The sequence below is a fragment of the Esox lucius genome, chromosome 2, assembly GCF_011004845.1.
Source record: "Esox lucius isolate fEsoLuc1 chromosome 2, fEsoLuc1.pri, whole genome shotgun sequence".
Classification (NCBI taxonomy): domain Eukaryota; kingdom Metazoa; phylum Chordata; class Actinopteri; order Esociformes; family Esocidae; genus Esox; species Esox lucius.
The window spans coordinates 1,157,626-1,178,772 of NC_047570.1; the positions used below are offsets into that span (position 1 = coordinate 1,157,626).

General features: G+C 40.0%; 1 protein-coding gene across 5 annotated transcripts in view; it reads right to left on the bottom strand.

Annotated features, from left to right (window-relative positions):
- The window catches only part of LOC105031116 (protein kinase C-binding protein NELL1), a 781,285-nt gene extending 760,164 nt beyond the window's left edge, over nt 1-21,121 (bottom strand). For 4 of the 5 annotated variants that reach the window (XR_003782803.2, XR_004576720.1, XM_029124717.2 and 1 more), the window contains exons 1-2: nt 20,996-21,121; nt 20,170-20,298 (exon numbers count right to left, since the gene is read on the bottom strand). Coding sequence is in view for 3 of the 5 variants with exons in the window: in XM_029124717.2 (XP_028980550.1) it covers nt 20,170-20,298; nt 20,996-21,044 (178 nt within the window). In the remaining 2 variants the exon portion in view is untranslated. The remainder of the gene's footprint in view (nt 1-20,169; nt 20,299-20,995) is intronic. The other variant, XM_029124715.2, reaches the window with a different exon arrangement.
- Nucleotides 21,122-21,147: the final 26 nt, after the last annotated feature.

Genomic DNA, 21,147 nt, shown 5'->3' on the forward strand with positions numbered 1-21,147 from the left:
CACAAACGGAGAACAAACGATTAAGCCTATTTTGCCAAAGTTTTTTCTTAGGTGGATACTTCATGCAGGTCTGTTACTGCAAGTACATTGTTCTTCAGTAAAATAGTTATCAGCAATCCGTGCAAGGATAGTATATAAATGAAGAAAACTGTAGATCAGAGGTAGCAGACATCTCTCTGTAAGTTGTCTAAAAAATCATAGCTGTCAGAACCCTGTTTTGTCAATCAATCAAGTTTATTTCTAAAGCCCTTTTTACAATATCAGTTGTCACAAAGTGTTTTTACAAAACACCCAGCCTGAAACACAGAGGAGCAAACCACAACAGTTTTGAATTTCAGTGGCTAGCAAAAACTCCTTAAGAAGGCCGAAATTTAGGAAGAAGCCTAGAGAGGAACAAGGCTCAGAGTGGTGAACAGTCCTCTTCTGGCTGTGCCGGGTGAATCTTTTAAAAGTACAAGTTGTAATAATTAATAAATGCATGCAGTCCAGACTCCATTATACCTATTTTTGCAGTCTCTTTTCTTTTTGTGCTTCTTCACGAGCTCATCCACTTGTGCCAAAAAGGGGAGGTATTAAATGTAAAATTCTTTATTAACTATAAATGTTGTCAAAAAAATGCAGAGTATCTCCCATCAATTAGCACAGAGATATGTATGCATTGCATATAACATTAGCCAACATAAGTCTTTGTGTCAATGTTTTCTGGTCATAACAGCAAAATACAAAATGCTTTAGATCACCTAGCCAGCTACTTCATACAGTCCACTAAAACATTACTTTTCAAATGAAACTACACTAAATATTTAGACTACCAGTCTACAGTTATGATACAGTGTATGTTAAATCTAATAAACCTAGATGCTTTTCGAGTTCTAGAAAAACAAATCCTAGGCAGGTTGCTTAATATAAATAAATTACATAAAATGATTAAATGAAAAGACCCATCTAGCTTTAGCAATCAAGCATCTATAGATGCAAGAATTTAACAAAAGCATAACAAATTATTAGGCAATTTCCATGTAATTACGATCACTAATAAGAATGGACAACACCCCAATGAGCAATCGCTGGCGCGCCGCCGGCGTCTATAATGCCGTACAGCCAGCGGGCCACCAGCTTTTGCCGCTTTTCTCCTGATCTAAATTTGCATAAGCTAATTTGCATCTCAGGTGGCTTTCCACCAGTGGCCCGACTGCGTTACGCTGGCGGCTAGCTGCCGAAAAGAGGGCGTGCACTTTAGTCTGCTGTATCTGCTTGTGTTGCCATTTTTTCCAGCAGAGATGCTATTGTACCACTTTTATTCTCGTACTGATTATTTGATTTATTTTAATATTGTAAAATCTTAGTGTACAGAATTTTGGTCAACATTGATAGTTTATAAATTAAATAGACTTTGACTATTTTATTTTTTGAACGCTGAGTCACCTACATTGCTATGGTGAGTTCTGTTCTGCGATATTATATATTAAGTGTTGTTAGGTTACTGAGTAAGAACGAAATGACTGTTTTGTATTAAACAATGACTGTTTGCAATATTCTATTAACATTTGAATTCTTTAGTCAAGTTACTGGTAGCTGAACGCAAGTTCTAAACCATTGGCAGGAAAACAAGTTATAGAAACTGAGCTTGAAAAAAAAAAGCGTTGTCCTGATATTAAATACCTACAGTAACCTTTGTTTCTTTGTGTCCACAAGTTTAGTTGCTTACTATTTTATTGTTTCTTCGTTTATCCTCAAGTACGGATGTTTTGTGCTTCTTCGCCTATCAACAGTTGAACAGGTATGGTAACATCGTTAGCTAACATGTCTAAATAGTGTTTCTTAAGGTATCAACAAGTTCGAATTTTATAATATATGCTTACTCCTTGTAACTTTTATCAACTGATACGTAACGTTGGCTGAATCGTGTTTCTTTGTGTAACATTATCCACATCATGTGGATAACGTTACTCTTGGCAGTAAATTTAGATAGACTAGCTCAACCTGTTGCAATTCCGTCTGTGTATCCACATTGTTCTTAGCAAGCCTGTGTGTGTCTTATGCTGCCGGTTTTTTAAACTTATTTTCTAAACATTGCTTTCAGGTTTAGAAAACTACATTTTCTGTAGTTTTGTTCCCGGAGGAGGATGACTGTGTGGCAGCAGTTCCACGCCAGGTATGTGAATTACATGTTGATCTCGTAATTGCTGCAATGTTTACTTGGTTTCACCATATTTACCTGTTCACCAACTTATGTTTATTTTTAGGATGGAGCAAGCACAGTACTCCAAGGCACCATGTAGAGGATGGTTACATAGGTAAGTGTGGGTTCATTCACTTAACCCAGATGCTTAACTTGTTATTAAAGAATGTTGCTTCCAATTTTATTTGTCAATTTCAATTTATTTTTAAGGGCAAGAAGGCAGAGGTAGGGGGAGGTATTAGCTCTGCACATGAATGTAAGAATGAAAATTTTGGTGGACACTGCGATTTGAGTTCTGATTGTAAAATAACCAGATATTTAGGACTGAATAATTAACTGTCTGTCTTTACTTTCAGAACATTTGGAGAAGATCAAGTGGCTGACTGAAGAGAAGGTCGAGCTGAGAGCCACAGCTGGCTCTACTATCAGGTAAAAACAAGACTATAGTTGCGCTGTCTTAATAAAACTGCATTTGTCTGAACGTGAGCCCTTTACTGAAATGCAATACTGTACAGCCTTTCTGAAATTACATGTATATGGCAGTTTTGTTTATTTCATTATTAAGCTATTTGTACCATTGTGCTTTTTAGCTTCTGATAAACGTCTGACTGAAAAGAATGTCAAGCCGAGGGCACAACTGGCTCTACAATCAGGTAAAAACAAGACTATAGTTGCGCTAGCATGTTGTCTTGAATGTCATGCAATTCTCAAAATCATGTCAGACCATTTAAGTACAATATCTGATTACTGTATTACAGGAGCCATAAGGAAGAATCGTTCCAACCGGAATGCCACTGATGAGGCCGTCCAAAACCAGGTCCCTAGGTACCAGAAAGGGGCAGCTGACCGTGCAGGTGGGAGATGTCGCGGCAGTACAAGGGGCCTGCCGTGAATATGAATGACATCTCCAGCACAACCAATATTGCTACTAAGCTGCAGTACTGTATTTCTTTTTACTGCTGCTATGTACATTGTTATATATATGATTGCATTATCCTCTTAATATATTTAAATCTGTGTGAAAGTTCTTAATTCTGACTGTAGTTGTAGTGTTATGCCACCATTCATAAGCTTATTGCACTGATGTATATGATATTCAATAACTATTGATTGCTGCTAGGTCATACTTATGTATATTACTGCCATTCTAGCCCTTGTTTATTTTTTTATTGTACTATGTTTATTTTGTACTTTCACATTCAAATACTGTAATTTTACTATCTGTTACTGGACACATTTTCTTGCACTATATGATTTTGTAAAATTGTTTATTTTGTATCCTTGCTGCTTATTTTGTATGCTTGCTGTATAATGCATGTTTTTTTTTGTATGCATCTTGGACTATCTGAAATAAATCTAGATTGTATTCAGTTCATTGTCATTTGTGATATGACAAATTATTATAAAGGATTATTATAAATAAAACCTTATATTGGGACATGAGGCATCCCGCTGGGTTTATTGCATAAAAGCGGCTAGCCGCCGGTGGCAAAAAGCTAGTGGGCCGCCGGTGGGCCACTGGCGTGTTGCTTCCTGGGACAAAGGTTATAGCTACAGTTCAATTTTTACTCACCTCGACATCATTATCGCCTTCAAAGAGCAAGGGCATTTCTAACCTCTATCACCAAAACAACTAAGAAACAATATCATCTAACATAATGATACGTGGCTGCTTTGGCACTATCATTTTGAGGAAATTATCATCATCTTCTGCTTATCCGGGGCTGGGTCGCGGGGGCAGCAGTTTAAGCAGAGATGCCCAGACTTCCCTCTCCCTAGACACTTCCTCCAGCTCTTCCGGGGGGACACCAAGGCGTTCCCAGGCCAGCCGGGAGACATAGTCCCTCCAACGTGTCCTAGGTCTTCCCCGGGGTCTCCTCCCGGTGGGACGGGACCGGAAGGAAGGTGTTCCGGAGGCATCCGAAACAGATGCCCAAGCCACCTCAGCTGACCCCTCTCGATGTGGAGGAGCAGCGGCTCTACTCTGAGCTCCACTCTCCACCAACCTGAAGTGGGCAAGCCACCCTTTTCCAATTGAGGACCATGGCCTCGGATTTGGAGGTACTGATTCTCATCCACACTGCTTCACACTCGGCTGCAAACTGTCCCAGTGCATGCTGAAGGTCCTGGTTTGAAGGGGCCAACACGACAACATCATCCGCAAAGAGCAGAGACAAAATCGTGTGGTCCCCAAACCTGACATCCTCCAGCCCCTGGCTGCGCCTAGAAATTCTGTCCATAAAAATTACGAACAGAACCGGCAACAAAGGGCAGCCCTGCCGGAGTCCAACATGCACTGGGAACAAGTCTGACTTACTGCCGGCAATGCGGACCAAGCTCCTGCTTCGGTCGTACAGGGACCTGACAGCCCTTAGCAAAGGACCCAGGACCCCATATTCCCGAAGCACTCTCCACAGGATGCCGTGAGGGACACAGTCGAATGCCTCCTCCAAATCCACAAAACACATGTGGATTGTTTGGGAAAACTCCCATGAACCCTCCAACACCCTGTAGAGGGTATAGAGCTGGTCCAGTGTTCCACGGCCTGGACGAAAACCACACTGTTCCTCCTGAATCCGAGGTTCTACTATCGGCCGTATTCTCCTCTCCAGAACCCTGGCATATACTTTCCCGGTGAGGCTGAGAAGTGTGATCCCCCTATAGTTGGAACACACCCTCCGGTCCCCCTTCTTAAAAAGAGGGACCACCACCCCGGTCTGCCATCCCAGAGGCACTGTCCCCGACCGCCACGCGATGTTGCACAGGCGTGTCAACCAAGACAGCCCCACAACATCCAGAGACTTGAGGTACTCAGGGTGGATCTCACCCACCCCCGGTGCCTTGCCACCGAGGAGTTTCTTGACTACCTCTGTGACTTCACCTCTCAACCTCACACACAATCTCAGGCTCCTTCCCCGCCAGCGAGGTGACGTTCCCTAGAGCTAGTTTCCGTGTCTAGGCCCCGCCTTCGACTGCCGCCGTATCCTCTCCGCACCGGGCCCTTATGGTCCCTCCTGTGGGTGGTGAGCCCACAGGAAGGCGGCCCCACGTCGCTCCATCGGGCTTTGCCCGAAATGAATAAAACAAAAAAGAAAGTCAAATGACAACATACCCTTTTTGGGTTTCTTATAGTAATGATGACATCCATGGGAATACAGTAACAGACTTTTATCAGGTCGATTGCGTGATATACAGCTCCAGGAAAAATTAAGAGACCACTGCACCTTTTTCTTTCCATTTCAAAAAAGGGTTGGTGAATACATTGCAAAACCACTAGAACAAAATTAAGTGACTTTGTGTATTTTTATGTACACTTCAGCATGATCTCAAGAGAATTTACACTCTATAATATCATACAAAGTGCAAAACCCCTTGACGGAATTCAGGATACAGCTGTGCTAACAGTCCAAATACCTAAGATGTGGAGACTATGTGCAAAATGTGCTGTTATATCTAAATTGTTCATCCAATATATTCCTACACAGGAATTTTCATGTTTTCCCTAGTGCATTTAGTTTATTTGGCAAAAGATGCAACACTAATCCAGGAAAAATATATAATATATATATAATGCCTGATTCACAATCTAAATTTAAAGTAGTGAAATATTTAAACATGGCACAATGACTGTTTTACTATTGCTGTATGTACTACTTGTTTGCTGAAATAGGTAGGAGGGACAATTGTAACGTGGCTACAGCACATAAGGTGCTGAAACCCTCTATTCTCAACCACAGTAGCCTATGGGTGCATATCCGCGGCTATATACACACCCATTGCTCTTGTCTTTTCTTTAGTTTATGTCATACCATTGGGAACAAAACATTTGGCTAAAATGTTTTGCTTTACCCAACCTGGGTACAAATGTTTTCTTTAAAACCTCTTAGAAGTGTTTCATTGGGTTTGACTTGTGCAATTGAATCACTATAATAATGTCCAGCAGCATTTAGATCTGTCAAACCTAATTGAATGAAAATGTATATTATACCAGGTATGCTTTCTTTGCTGCTTCATACACCTGTCAACAGACCAATGCCACACTCCATCTTTATCTTCAATATTAAAACCATGAACAGAGGACACATTGAAAACTGTAAAATTTATTAGATGTGTAGCCAGGCTAACATGATTTTGTGGTACAACACTCAAGCTTTAATTGTTTTTCTAAAAAATAAAAAAATAATCTAAGAGGTTGTCACCCCTGATAAATTCAAGGTGCATAGAACCACTCGCCCACTCTTTCAGGACAGCCATGGAGAACTCATACATAAAAGATTAAAGGTTTGATGTTATGCATCAATTCCAGTGACAGGGAGCACACAGCTGTAGGCTTTAATGTCCTATTGTTATATTGCTTTGTTTTGCCATGTATGGCTTAGCCTTGAGATGTCTACTGATGACCCAGTCTCCAAAACTAGCATGGGTCTTCCTCTGTCAAATGCATGCCATTTGCAGCCGTGGCTTGCTTTACTTTGTAGTCTTAGGGGGCGCGATATAAATAGCATGAACATGAATGCTCGAGAATGAGCACTGGAAGTTCCTGCCTGCTATTTACTAATGGCAGGAGAGTTGTGCAGACAGCTTTCGCCTCAGAATCCTCATTTAAGCCAGATTCTGTAGGTGGTGAAACTGTCCTTACAATTCCCTGCTTCTTCATGACAATTTAAATGAGATATTGAAGTGAACTTGTATGTTGTTTCCAATATTTCTTTCCAATTCAGCTTATATTATTAAGGGCCTACTGGATGCATAACTCAGAGCAATTGGTTTCTCAGGACACTACATTTACTGTTATATGAACACATGGCCGTGTAGTTGAAATGTTTTGAATTAATTTCTCAAGTGGTGAATGTTCCCCAAATGATTTAGCCACTAGGATAGTGTCATGTGTTTTTATGATACAGCCAATGTGTTTCAGTGCAGGTGTGGATAATGTCTGGATGTTTTTTTGTTGTGCCCACTACATTTGTGAAATTCATTGATCAGTGTACAAGTGGCATATGTATATAACATGAAAAAACATAAAATGTGCTGCTGAAAGACAATTCAGTCATTCGCCATTATATCATATTTTGTTAAAATATATTTTTTTTACATGTATTTTGCATTGACCTGGGTCAGGTTTGGTAGAAACTGTTTACATATATGTGGTTATTTTTTATACATAAAACACAACAGACAAATACTTTTCAAAACGCTAATGACTTTGAGTACAACACACTGTAATGTCTGCTCTGCGTGGCACTGTGGCTCCCCTTGCTCTCCGGCGCTCCACCGCGCCGGTGTACTAACCACCGGCAGGAGAGTGATGGCAGAAGCGCATCCTGAAGACACACCTGTTTCCAATCACTGTTTAGTTTTGTTTATATTCTGTTGTTCACCCACTGCACCTCACATATTATTATTTGTCTGTCGTTAACCATGTTGGTGCGCTTTGTAAACGCTTTTGAAAAATATGTTTTGTTTCTTTTCCCTTTCTGCCTCTCTTTGCGCACACACAAGATCAAAAGTCAGTGCCAAGTCTAGAAACCTGTTTCAAATTGAAATACATAATTTAGTATTTGAGGGATAGTCTTCTCTCTTGATAAAATACCTTTGAATATCACTAATTGTAATGTTTTTTATCATCACCATTGACATCACCAAACCCGTTATTTCATCTTTTGATGTGTTTTACCAAGCCTTAACTGCAGAGATTTTGAGCTGTTGCTTGGTTTGCAGATATTCTGACTTTGGTCTCCTCTTCTGTAGGAAAAATACATGTTCAGTCAGATTTAAATCAGGAGATTTACTTCCCAAGTCTCAAACATTCCACTTTTTACCCAGCGTTGTGACATTTACAACCCAGCGTTCTGGGGATTGTTGTTTCTTCTGACTCTTCTTGTTTTTTTCATAGCTCTTCAAATTTTTCTGTCACCAACTGCTGTTGTTTTTCTTTGGCTGACCTGATTGTTGCCTATTGCTGAAGACACCAGTGGTATCTTTCTTTTTCCAAGGCATTCCAATCTGTTTACTGTGGTTCTAACTCAGTTCCTATTTTCTTTTAGCATTCAAATCGCTTGGTTTTCTGTCATAGACTTGCATTTCATAGACTTGCTTGTCTACTGACACCAAACACAGACTCCAAAAACAAAATTAAAGGAAAGTCCCATAAAATAACAGTACATGATTACCATCCATAATTACCTCTCTCATTTACGGGTTTTTCTTTGTTTTTACTGTCTTCCACATTGTAGAATATAGTGAAGACATCAAAACTATGAAATAACGCATGTAATCATGTAGTAACATGAAAAGTGTAAAAATAATCAAAATCCATTTATATATACCATTCTTCAACTAGCCACTATTTGCTTGATGCCAGCTTTGCACACTCTTGGCATTCTCTCAACCAGTTTCATGAGGTAGTCACCTGGAATTCATAAAAAATTTCAAAAAGGGCCTTCTCTTCCTGGACAGGGACACCCAGCTTTGTATTTTATATCCACTAATCTGCGTTATACGTGCCCGTTAGCCAAAATGATGTGTGACAATCTCGAGCACAGATGGTCAATGCATGCCCATCAAACTGACTACCCACACGCATCAGTGGAGGACAGAATCTAGTCAGGTGGTGGTGAGTCAGTGGAAGATGCAGCACCCCGAGCACACCTACTTCCCACAGCTATGCTGATGCCAATGCTCTTGAACTGAAGATAGTAAACTACTACCTATCATATTAGTTTGAATGATATGCCTAGTCAACTCATTACTTAGATCCAATTTAAAGAATTGAATAAACTGCATTAGATTAGTCAAGGATCATTTACCAGCAAGTAAATCCAATAAAATACTGGGATATGGCAAACATCCAGAAGAGACAAGGCAAGCCGATCAACTGAACTGATTGGCTTACTCCACCGCAGCGATGCTCGTCTCCATTGCCTAGAGTAGCAAGTTAAACTCATTCTGGTCAAAATCCTTTGCAAATACTGTATGCCACTGTAGCTGCAACCAACCGACCAAGCAATTTAACTTTCATAAACTTTCAAGATTCATAACATCTTGAAAATATAACATTTTGACAAAACGCAATCAAATTCGCATGCTATTTGCTTTACATTGTTTTACCAGATTTCTAGTGTGACATTTTCCATATTTGTCACACATGCTTTGCAAGGCTGCCAAGTGGGGTGGCAGCACAGAGAATTGTTTTAGGGCTGCCAAAGCCATCAATAGGAGCACGCTCACCTGTTTATTGCTATTGCCCCATCTGGGTTCCTTGCCACTGTCCCTATTTAAGTTGTTTCTGTTTTCGTGTCTTAGTTTCAGTTTTGTTATATCCTAGTTCTTTTATTAAAAGTTATCCCTGTGCCTTTGTCCTGCCTCTAAACTGCAATGTAATAGAATATGAAAAATTCTCACTGGAGGAACAATGTATATTAGAAAGTAGGCTCATTCTGGTCTAAAATATGTAATTATTTTAAGCAAAAAAAATTACTGATACAACCAAGGGATTTGATTCATGGCCACCAATAACATAGTGTCTTAAAAATCTGAAATATGTATATACTTGACAATATAAACAAATAACCAACTATACACTGATTTCAAACATTTTGTCACATCCAAATTATAAAGACAAAGAGCCTTTTTATACAATACCACATGGCTGGCAACTTATTTTAGTTTGGCTGGCTACATATAACCTGCATCTGAAATGCACTGTAGGAAATTTTTCATGTTAAGTTTATATGGGAGCCTCTTCTAACTGAGGTCAGTAATGCATGAAGATCTCCACAAACTGAATGCTAATTTGTGATGTTTGTACACTGCTAAAAAAAATGTACGGAGCACATAATCATAATATAACAGCAAGTCAGTTAAACTTCATGAATATCAATCTTACCGGTTAGGAAGCATAAGCAATTCGGAATCATTGTCACCTGTTTTGGTGCAAATGAAAGTGTGCACTGGAGTGGAAAAAGCCCCAGAAAAGGGAAAGGTTTTGCAGGTGGTGGCACAATTGTTCTCTCCTATCCTTCCTGACTGATTCTTCTCTAGTTTTGCATTTCGCTAGTGTCCTTGTCACTACTGGTAGCATGAGGCAGTACCTGCAGCCCATTCAGGTTGCACAGGTAGTCCAGCTCCTCCAGGATGGCACATCCATATGTGCTGTCACAAGAAGGTTTGCTGTGTCTCCCAGTACAGTTTCAAGAGCATGGAAAAGATACCAGGAGACCATTACAGGCGGATTCAGCAGCAGGACCAGCATCTGCTCCTTTTTGCAACGAGGAACAGTATGAGCACTGCCAGAGCCCTACAAAATGACCTCCAGCAGGCTACTGGTGTGCATGTTTCTGACCAAACTGACAGAAACAGACTCCATGAGGGTGGCATGAGGGCCAGATGTCCTCTACGGGGACCTGGGCTCACAGCCCAGTACCGTCCAGCTCGATTGCCATTTGTCAGAGAACATCAGAATTGGCAGGTCCGCCATTGGTGCCATGTTGTCTTTACAGATTAAAGCAGGTTCACAGTGAGCACATGTGGCAGACGTGAAAGAGTCTGGAGATGCAGTGGTGAATGTTATGCTGCCTGCAACATCATCCAACATGACCAGTTTGGCGGTGGGTCAGTGATGGTCTGGGGAGGAATATCCTTTGAGGGTCGCACAGACCTCCATGTGCTAGCCAACGATATCATGAATGCTGTTACGTACCGGGATTAAATCTTCAGACCCATCCTCAGACCTTACCCTGGTGAAAGTTGAAAACTTTCCTTTTCAACTTTTTTGGAAATGAAAGAAAAAGGTGCAGTGGTCTCAATTATTTCCAGAGCTGTATGTACCATTTGTAAAGAAAATATGAGTGAGCAGGCAAAACACGTCTTTTATTTGTTATGGGATTCACATTCAACAGTAGGTCATATCAGAATGGCACAATCATAGAACAAAACATGGCAACAAAGAAAAAAATTAACTGACCCCTGTTCAAAAGTCTGCATACCCTTAGTTCTTAAAAAAAAAATGCCCCATTTAGCATCAATGGTGGTCTTGCATGAACCGCACATTTGAGATCTCCCCAGAGTGGCTTGTCTATATTGAGGTCAGGAGACTGTGATGGCCACTCCAGAACCTTCATCTTTTTCTGCTGTAACCACTGGAGGTTCAACTTGGCCTTGTGCTTAGGGACATTGTCGTGCTGGAAAATCCAAGAGATGCCCATGCGCAGCTTTCGTGCAAACAATTGCTAATTATCTGCCAGTATTTTCTCATAACATGCTGCATTCATCTTGCCATCAATTTTCAAAAGATTCCCGTGCCGTTAGAGCATAAAATGCTAATTAATTATTTAAAAATCAAACAATGTGATTTTCTGGATTTTTTTACAGACCTCTACATGCTTTGTAGGTAAGAAAACCTGCACAATCGGCAGTGTATCAAATACTTGTTCTCCCCATTGTAGTCTTGGAGGGTCACATGCTAGCCAAAGGTACCCTGACTGCTGTTGGGTACCTCACGCTGGTGCAGTGGGACTTGGGACATTTTCACTTAGGGGTGTACTCACTTTTGTTGCCAGCGGTTTAGACAATAATGGCTGTGTGTTGTGTTATTTTGAGGGGACAGCAAATTTGCACTGTTAAACAAGTTGTAGACTCACTACTTTACATTGTAGTAAAAGTGTTATTTCTTCAGTGTCACATGAAAAGCTATAATCAAATATTTACAAAAATGTGAGGGGTGTATTCACTTCTGTGAGATACTATATATATATATATATATATATATATATATATATATATATATATATATATATAAACTCACCTAAAGGATTATTAGGAACGCCTGTTCAATTTCTCATTAATGCAATTTTCTAATCAACCAATCACATGGCAGTTGCTTCAATGCATTTAGGGGTGTGGTCCTGGTCAAGACAATCTCCTGAACTCCAAACTGAATGTCAAGATGGGAAAGAAAGGTGATTTAAGCAATTTTGAGCGTGGCATGGTTGTTGGTGCAAGACGGGCCGGTCTGAGTATTTCACAATCTGCTCAGTAACTGGGATTTTCATGCACAACCATTTCTAGGGTTTACAAAGAATGGTGTGAAAAGGGAAAAACATCCAGTATGCGGCAGTCCTGTGGGGGGCGAAAATGCCTTGTTGATGCTAGAGGTCAGAGGAGAATGGGCCGACTGATTCAAGCTGATAGAAGGGCAACTTTGACTGAAATAACTACTCGTTACAACCAAGGTATTCAGCAAAGCATTTGTGAAGCCACAACACGCACAACCATGTGGCGGATGGGCTACAACAGCAGAAGACCCCACCGGGTACCACTCATCTCCACTACAAATAGGAAAAAGAGGCTACAATTTGCACCAACTCACCAAAATTGGACAGTTGAAGACCGGAAGAATGTTGCCTGGTCTGATGAGTCCCCTTAGTGCCAATTGGGCATCGTTTAAATGCCACAGCCTACCTGAGCATTGTTTCTGACCATGTCCATCCCTTTATGACCACCATGTACCCATCCTCTGATGGCTACTTCCAGCAGGATAATGCACCATGTCACAAAGCTCGAATCATTTCAAATTGGTTTCTTGAACATTACAATGAGTTCACTGTACTGAAATGGCCCCCACAGTCACCAGATCTCAACCCAATAGAGTATATTTGGGATGTGGTGGAACGGGCGCTTCGTACCCTGGATGTGCATCCTGCAATAAAATAATTAGTCAAGTCACATTTAAATGGTAAATGCATAAGCACAAATAAGAATGAGAATAATATACTTTACATTTTTTATCACGTCTGTTTACTAAGTTGTTTTGGAGTAGTATTGTTCTTTGTTCATATAAGTACATGTAACACCTACATTGTTCCTACATAACTACGCGTTCTTACCACTTACTTACATTCTTGTTACTACTTAGTTACATGTAAGTAATGGGCTGTAATTTGAAGGGTTACCACAGTTTTTTCTTGATTTGACGGTTGTGCTGGTTTTGAGATTGCCATTAATTGCTCAGTAAAAACAGCTGATCTAAATGGAACTCAAGTAATTTAACTGATGTCGCTCAATTAATTGCTTGAAACAAAATGTTGTTAATTACTCAGAACAATTCTATTTAATTCTAATAACTATGAAATGTCCCTATTCACAGCCATTTTACTGAGCATATTAGAGTTTGATGTGGCAAATGTTTACATATCTCCCAGCTCTTATGCTAATATCAATACAAGCTCTCTCATTATTTTCCTACCTGCAACTTAGCCAACTGCGCCTGAATAGGAAAAAATAACTATATATATCTCAGAACAGAAGGAGAGAAAAACAGCATGCGTAAGCATTTCTCTCTCTCCGTTCGCATTCCTCCCAAAGGCATCAGGTGCGATAAGATAGGACAGATCTAGATGAAGACCTTTGTGTGGAGGTCCCGTTGATCTCACTGCTTTAAATTGGCTTCTCTTATCAGGGAGCACCAGGGGTGGCACATTTTCCTGCAGCGCATAATGTAGGGTCATAAAAACCTACCTTTCCAGGCCAACAAGGGACATCTGTTGTTCATGAATCACTGGCTAACGCTAGCGACCAGGGACTAGGGGTGAGACTATTTTTACTGTCATTAAAAAGGAAAACAGCACAGCAGCCACCAGATCTCTCTTTCTTTCTGCACTGATCATAGCAGTATAATTTATGTAATCCAGTATTTAAACAAATCAAAACATGTATAAATCATCGAAACCATCAATAGTTGACAGGTTAAAGTTCCTGTGTCATATTGTCTCTTTAACTTAGCAGCCAGGCATTGCAAGCTCATAATTTTTGGAAATGGCAAACTTGCTCATCTTATTGAGTATGAGTGCCCTAAAGAACTGAGGGCTTGTAGGGATGAGTGCTCTTTGAAAAAGGGGAAGAGGTAAAACAATATTAACACCAACACTATGTAGTGTGAGAATAAAGGCCTGTATTTAAAATGTCTTAAATCGTGGGCAGGGCACTGAATTAGGGTATGTTTCAGACAATACCCTAAGGCACAGAGGGATCTGATCCTAGACCACTACTCTTTCTATATAGGAATACAAACCTACTCTGAAGCTAGTTCTTACAGTTTAATTCTACATTTACTGATACAGGTCAGTCAGTTGAACAGGCTCAGATTTTCAAATGACCTGTAATGTCAGGCTGCAGCTTTGCTAGGCTAGGAGGAAGCCTAGGAGAGCAGCTGAAAGGCTATGGGGATTACTCCAGTGTAGCTGTATCAGTAATGAGAGAGATCAGATCCTCTGACCTGGCCCTGAGCCCTAGGCTGCTTCCCCCACGGAGTTAGCACAGCAACCTGGCAGCCCGGTTTTACACAGTTAGTAGCAGCATGGGCAAGACCACGCAGATGTACACACACACACACTGCCTTCTAACCCCACAAAAACACAATCCTATTTATGAACACACACACACACACACCTACACACACCCACACACAGCCATCCAGGCCCCACATAAACACATAATCCTATTTATGAACATACACACACACTCACAAACATACACAAACAGTCAGCCAAGAGCAGAGCATGGACATGGGCTAATCAATCTAAATTAGAAAAGCAAAAATCAAACAGGATATTCCTGTTATGGACCTGCATTCCATCCAGGAATAAACTGTTTTTATTTAATTTCTTTCAACCCAATTAACATAAAATACACTCTGGACATCCACAGAAAATGTTCTACTTTATGACTGAGCATTCAACTTCAGAAATTAAATCAATTGTAGAGCAGCCTTTTTAATCTATGCTGTGTTCAGTAAAGTACAGAGGCCTCTGTAACTTCATAGTACATAAAACAAGCACTTGGAGAGTGAGATACTGGGCCCTCAACACAGGTGCAGGACAAAAATGAATTCTCTGACTATTTGGAATCCATTATAACACTTCAATTCCCACAAATATATTACATTAAACACTCTGACCACCCACAAGTTCTTCAGTCAGCAAAAATGTGCCCTAAATAAAATGAGGTACAGATAAGGAAGGCATTACATGTCATGGAACACTGTGAAGACCATTGTTAACAACTTAGGACATCCCTCCAAAATGTGATGACAGAGCAAGGAGAAATCCCATCAGGGAGGGTACCAAGAGGCCAACGGCAACCTTAAAGGAGCTACCTGAATTTCTGTCCGAAACTGAGAGCTCCCATGCAATATACAGCCATTGTGCATACACCCAAAGTGCACAGTACCTACTGTCAAGCGTGGTGGTGGCAGCATCATAGATAGAAGGTACACTTAATACCTCAAAATATCAATCTAGTTAGGATCGGCTTTCAAAAATAAATATTGATATCATAGAACGTCCCAGTCAACCCAATGAACAATCTGTGGACTGATCTGAAGAGGGGTGTGCACAGTAGATCGCTTGGCAATTTCATTGTGCTTGAACGGTTCAGCAAAGTTGGATAATTTGCTTAATTATGCTGTACTACAGGAGATCCAACCAAACTGTTGTAATCCAATGAACTGTTGGAATCCATGCAAAAGCTACTTCTAAGAAGTATAAGTTGTGGGATGTGCACACTTCTGCAATCAAGGTACAGTTTTAACAGTTTTTGAATTCTTATTCTTCTATGAAATGATACATTTAAAATAATGCAAAATACCATCATTAAGTGTTTTGCACAATAACAACAATAGAATCATTGTGAAAGTGCAAACTATACTATAGTTTACTCTCAAGCAAATTGCAGAAGTACAGTATTTTCACTCTTTCAGAGAGTATTTGAACCCAGGTCTGCTGAACCACAGTGAATCAGGTATACAGCCTGGGATAAATTAAATGAGGAGCAACAATCAGAAAAATGCTCTAGTTCTAATACCTTGGATAACGCAATGACACACAAGGTGTGATCCAGCTGGCACAAACACTAATCCACATCATATTTCTTCAGATCTTTTTTTTTTTTGTTCTTCATGACCAAACAGACATCCCTGTTTTTCTACAGATCAGTGATGCATTCTAAACACTGCATGAAAATCCATGCCCATTACAGTTATAACAAAAGTTGCTCCCCTCTGAAATAACTAGACATACTTTAATTAAATCTGTTTATATTTTGACCTAAAGATTTTATTTTGACAATTTCAAAAGCCTTTCATTGTAGTCTAAGATGATCAAACATGTACCGCTGCATCATGGGTTTGAATTGCATTGAGTACAAACTGCAGTGACATTCTGTGGACAAAACACACATGCACAAAATGTGTTCATAGGGCAGAAGGAATGTTTCAAAAGTCAGAAGGAATGACATATTATTGTGGCACAAAAATAACCAGTCAGGTTTTTCATTGATTTTCAAACAAATCATTTGACATGACTAGGTTACCTTTGTAGGTCCATTATTAACTAAAGCATTCCAAACTGGAACAGTTCCAAATTTTTCTAAATATTCAATATATTTGAACAAGTCTATTTATTAACTTGGCCCATTTCCCAAGTAATGTAGTTGTTTGTTTGACCTGCTGGCCGCCATTAATTCTGCAAAAGGAAAAATACGGCAATGGCACCATAGCCTGGCTTAAACCCGCAATTGTATGAGAAAGCATAAGCATAGACAAAAAACATGTATACGATAGAAGCAAAAATCCAGTAACTAATTATTTAATGTCATCAATGGACACCACTTTGTAGAAACAAAATAGTTTGGTCATGTCTGTGCTTAACAGTTGAACATGAAAATAAATCGGTTGTGGCTGATGCTGCTGTAAGTAAGGTAGCCAGCTACTTATAAATATTTTTTTAAACCCTGAAATAATTGTTTATGTTTTCTTTCATATTTACTACTATAGACAAAGACCACTGCATTTTGGAGGGATTACATGACCATAATAAAGTGGTTTATTTGAATCTTATAAACTGATTGGCTGGAAGGTATTACATATCCAATCGTATAAGCCGAGTGGATTGAAACCTGATTGGCTGGTAGCAATGGTATTTGTAAGCAATATGGCACAAGAGGGTGCAGTGTATGGCCATCGCGGAGTGCCTGGACACAGCTCTAAGCCATAGTATATTGGCAATATATCACAAACCCCTGAGATGCCTTATTGCTCTTACTGCTTTTGGAGGTCAATCCCTTATCCAAACAAACAAGGTAGTGTCTCTGTGCATATAACATGTACCTAGATTTCTGTGGGGAGTTCAGAGTGAATGAGAACAAATGAGGATAAAAGAAGCTGTGTCTGTATGCTCCAAGACAATACATAAATCTCACTCTCCTCAACAGTGTTGACGGTGGGTTATTTTATTGGTTAAGTGCAAAGCACACTTTTCTGCAAAATCTTAACACTACAGAGAAACAAGAGGACAAGATTCTCCTCCTTACCTTCGAGCAAAACTCAAACCCTACAACCCTACCCAGGCTCTGTGTTCAGCCACTTACGGGGTTTTGGCTTTCCCTCCCCTTTCGGGGCAGCTCCCAATCCACACAGCCAAAACTATTCCCTGTCCTGGCACCTCAATGGTAGAACCAGCTTCCCTTGGACGCTAGGATAGCAGAGTCTCTACCAATCTTCAAAAAACATATGAAAACTCACCTTTTCATTGAGTACTTAAAATAGTTCCTCTGTTACCACTCTGTTTTATATTTTATGTTTATTATTTGTATGGTCTTCTTTCCAGTACTGATCTCTGTCCATAACTAATTGATTAGAATGCACTTACTACCAAACTTTGAGTTTTTTTCTCCTAGCTCTTTTAAAATGTATAAACTTACGGTTTGTTACTCTGCATAAGAGCATCTGCTAAATTACTTAAATGTAATGTTATAAACTGGTTACCAACGCAATTAGAACAGTTGCAAAACTGAAGTGAATTGAATATAAATAAGATAACACAAACGAACAATAATAACACTATAGAAAAAAACATGCATCAATAATAATAACTATACAACCGTAGTGCAATGTAAAAAGGACATGTGTACATGATATGATTGGCAGATGAGCATGATATAAAGTGACAGGTGTGTATGGGACTATGGTAGCCATTAGTAGCCATATCAACTGCCAGACAACCATGAAATGTTGTCTCTGATCTCCCCATTACAATTTAGTGTGGGAAGCTTAGTAGCTAGCTAGTTACTAAAGGCTAGCAAGAAAATTGATGTCCAATGCTACGGCAAAGCTCCTTGTTCTATACATTTGTGGCAGAGTTGTCAGACTAAATAATTTCAGTAGTTTAGTTCCAGTTGAATGAAGTGAGAAGGGCTGGCTTGGAGGGGAAGGGTTGGATGGGTACTGGTGGGGTTCCTTGTTTTTCTTTTCTTTCCTTTTTATTATTAATTTATTTTTCGCTCCATTTCTTTGACTCATAAATATTTATGTACACAAGTTACTTTTTTCTTATGCGTTAACTACAAGTGCCGTTTCCCAGCCAAGAACCACAAGTGCTACTCCCAGACGGGTGGGACATTCAGCTGCTGCCTCCACCGGAGTGGCTCAAAGAGTGGTCACTGCCACCACCACTTTGGGAGTAGTTTGGAGAGGGGCCCCTGCTATGACCTCCGGAGGGGTGGTTCGACGACCCCCTACTGCCGCCACCTCCTCTCTCATTATCTGCTGCCATGTCCTGCTTCTGTGAGCTTCCATCTGCTATGTCACAACATTCTGCCTCGGGGGCGGAGTCTCCACCTGCTCTGTTACCCCATCCTGCCTCAGGGCTGGGGCCTCCTCCTGTCCGGTGTCACGGCCATCCAATATTGGTTTTTGGCCTTGTCCCTTGCATACAGATTTCTCCGGATTCACTGAATCTTTTAATGATATTATGCACTGTAAATGATGAGATCCCCAAATTCTGGTGAACCCATCCTCAGTTCTGACAGACCCGTCATCTCTGGGATGCTCTTTTTACACCCAGTCATGTTACTGACCTGTTGCCACTTGACCCAATTAGTTGTGATATTGTACCAGGTTTAGTTTTTCACAAAAATGTTCCAGTCTTTTGTTGCTTCTGTCACAATCTTTTTGAAACTTGTTGCTGGCATCATATTCAAAGTGGGCATATATTTTTCCAAGAAACAATAAAATGTCTCAGGTTCAACATTTGATATATTGTCTTTCTACTATTTTCTATTGAACATAGGGTTTATTTGAAATACATGCATGCATATGTTTTGGAAATGTGTTTGCATGAAGGTTATTATTCCTCCCAATTAAGTGTTTTTAGTAAATTCTGTTTCATTTGATGAATAACTAAACATCTGAATTGGAGGCTTGAAATAATCCATATTGAAATGAATAGGCATTGCCAAACTAGAAGGGACAGGGTTTATGTTTTTTGTGTGGTTGTAGAGCAGACCCTATCATATAATACCAATATATCATTATTACTTTTAACTACTACTGGTTCTAAAACTACTAACATGCCATTTAGTATGTATATTATGACCATTAAGAGGCAACCACCATTTCTATTCAAATCGCTGTCCTAAAAGGTAAACACCCACGCAGTGTGCCGATGGATTACCTCACTTCATGGAAATTGTAACTTGCTTCATAAAGCAAGGACCACTACACCTAAAAGGGGAAGCACGTTCCAACGCCTTTCAACCCTGTCACAGGTCCGACCATACATTCCGATGGCCTCATCACAGTTTGCCCACCTCTGAAACCCAAGTAGCATAAAACCTTTTTACAGGGTAATAGCCAGTCAGCCTTTGCAGTAAACCAGTAGCGTATGGTACCAAGCCCGTTTTTAAGGAATTGCTACAATACATTGATGATCTAATAATGGTAATTACGAGATTACGAGATTTATCAACTCTTAACAACATATTTCCCAAAGTTATTGTAGAAAAATCGTACAACAATGTGTCCAAGCTTGGGTAGATTACATCATACAAATTATTGAGGATTCCCTGCCACATGTTCGCAAATCACCGATTAACAGAACAAGCGATTTATCAATCAACGAATAAACGAAAAAAGCAAAGGAAGTATACATTACCTCGAAATAAGAAGGCTTTGCTATTGTTGTGAAGCCCTGCCACTTGGGTAATTCCATATGTAGCATTCGCAAAGTCAAGTTCATTGATGATATCTATCTGGTAATCGGGATCTATTCCAAAACCGAGAACTGTAGGGGAAAATAAATAGTCAAACACTGGGTGCGCAGTTGGGCTATTATACATCCACCGACATATATGATGTTTATAAATCCATGAGCAACTTCTAGTGCTTGAGTTTCAGTAAAGAACTTCAGCATCTGAATGATTCTCCTGTATCGACCTATAACACCTGCTGAAATGTTTGGCGATTGAATCCACGCAATTCTGAAGCACCTTCACGAAGGTAACATTTGGAATCATAAACAAACCCCGTAAATTGCACAGCAAGACATAAGATAAAATAGCCATTGGCACATAATTTGATGTAAAATTAGGCTACATAAATATTATTGTTACGGGGACAAATATTACTGCTGCGTCAACCTGTGCGACACCTGTCATTTCTATAGGGAGTTGAGCGCGTGCTACAGATGTGGTCTGGCATAAAAACATACCCTGCGTTTGATGATGTGAAAACTATGTTGTTCACCTGTACTACAAAATTATGATAATACAAAATATTAGTTTTTAACTAAAATAAACTATCAGCTAGGATACTGTGGTGCAAACGCCTAAACAAATCCAGTCGACAAGATTGTGTACAAGGTGTGAATTACAGAGAACGAAAGGATGCACACTTAGCTCAATCCGCAATAGCGTTTTAATGAATTATATCTGATCATAGGAAGTAAAAACAAACTGCATATTTCCTCGTGTGACACCTACCTGGTTTGGCAATAATCAATAAGGATAACAAAGCGACGTAAGTATCCATTTGTGTTAAGTTGCACTGTACAGTTTCCTCAGAAATATCCGACGCCGAGCGCTTCACTAGAAATCCCAAATTGACCTGCTCGGGTCTCTCTAGCAAACTGCGC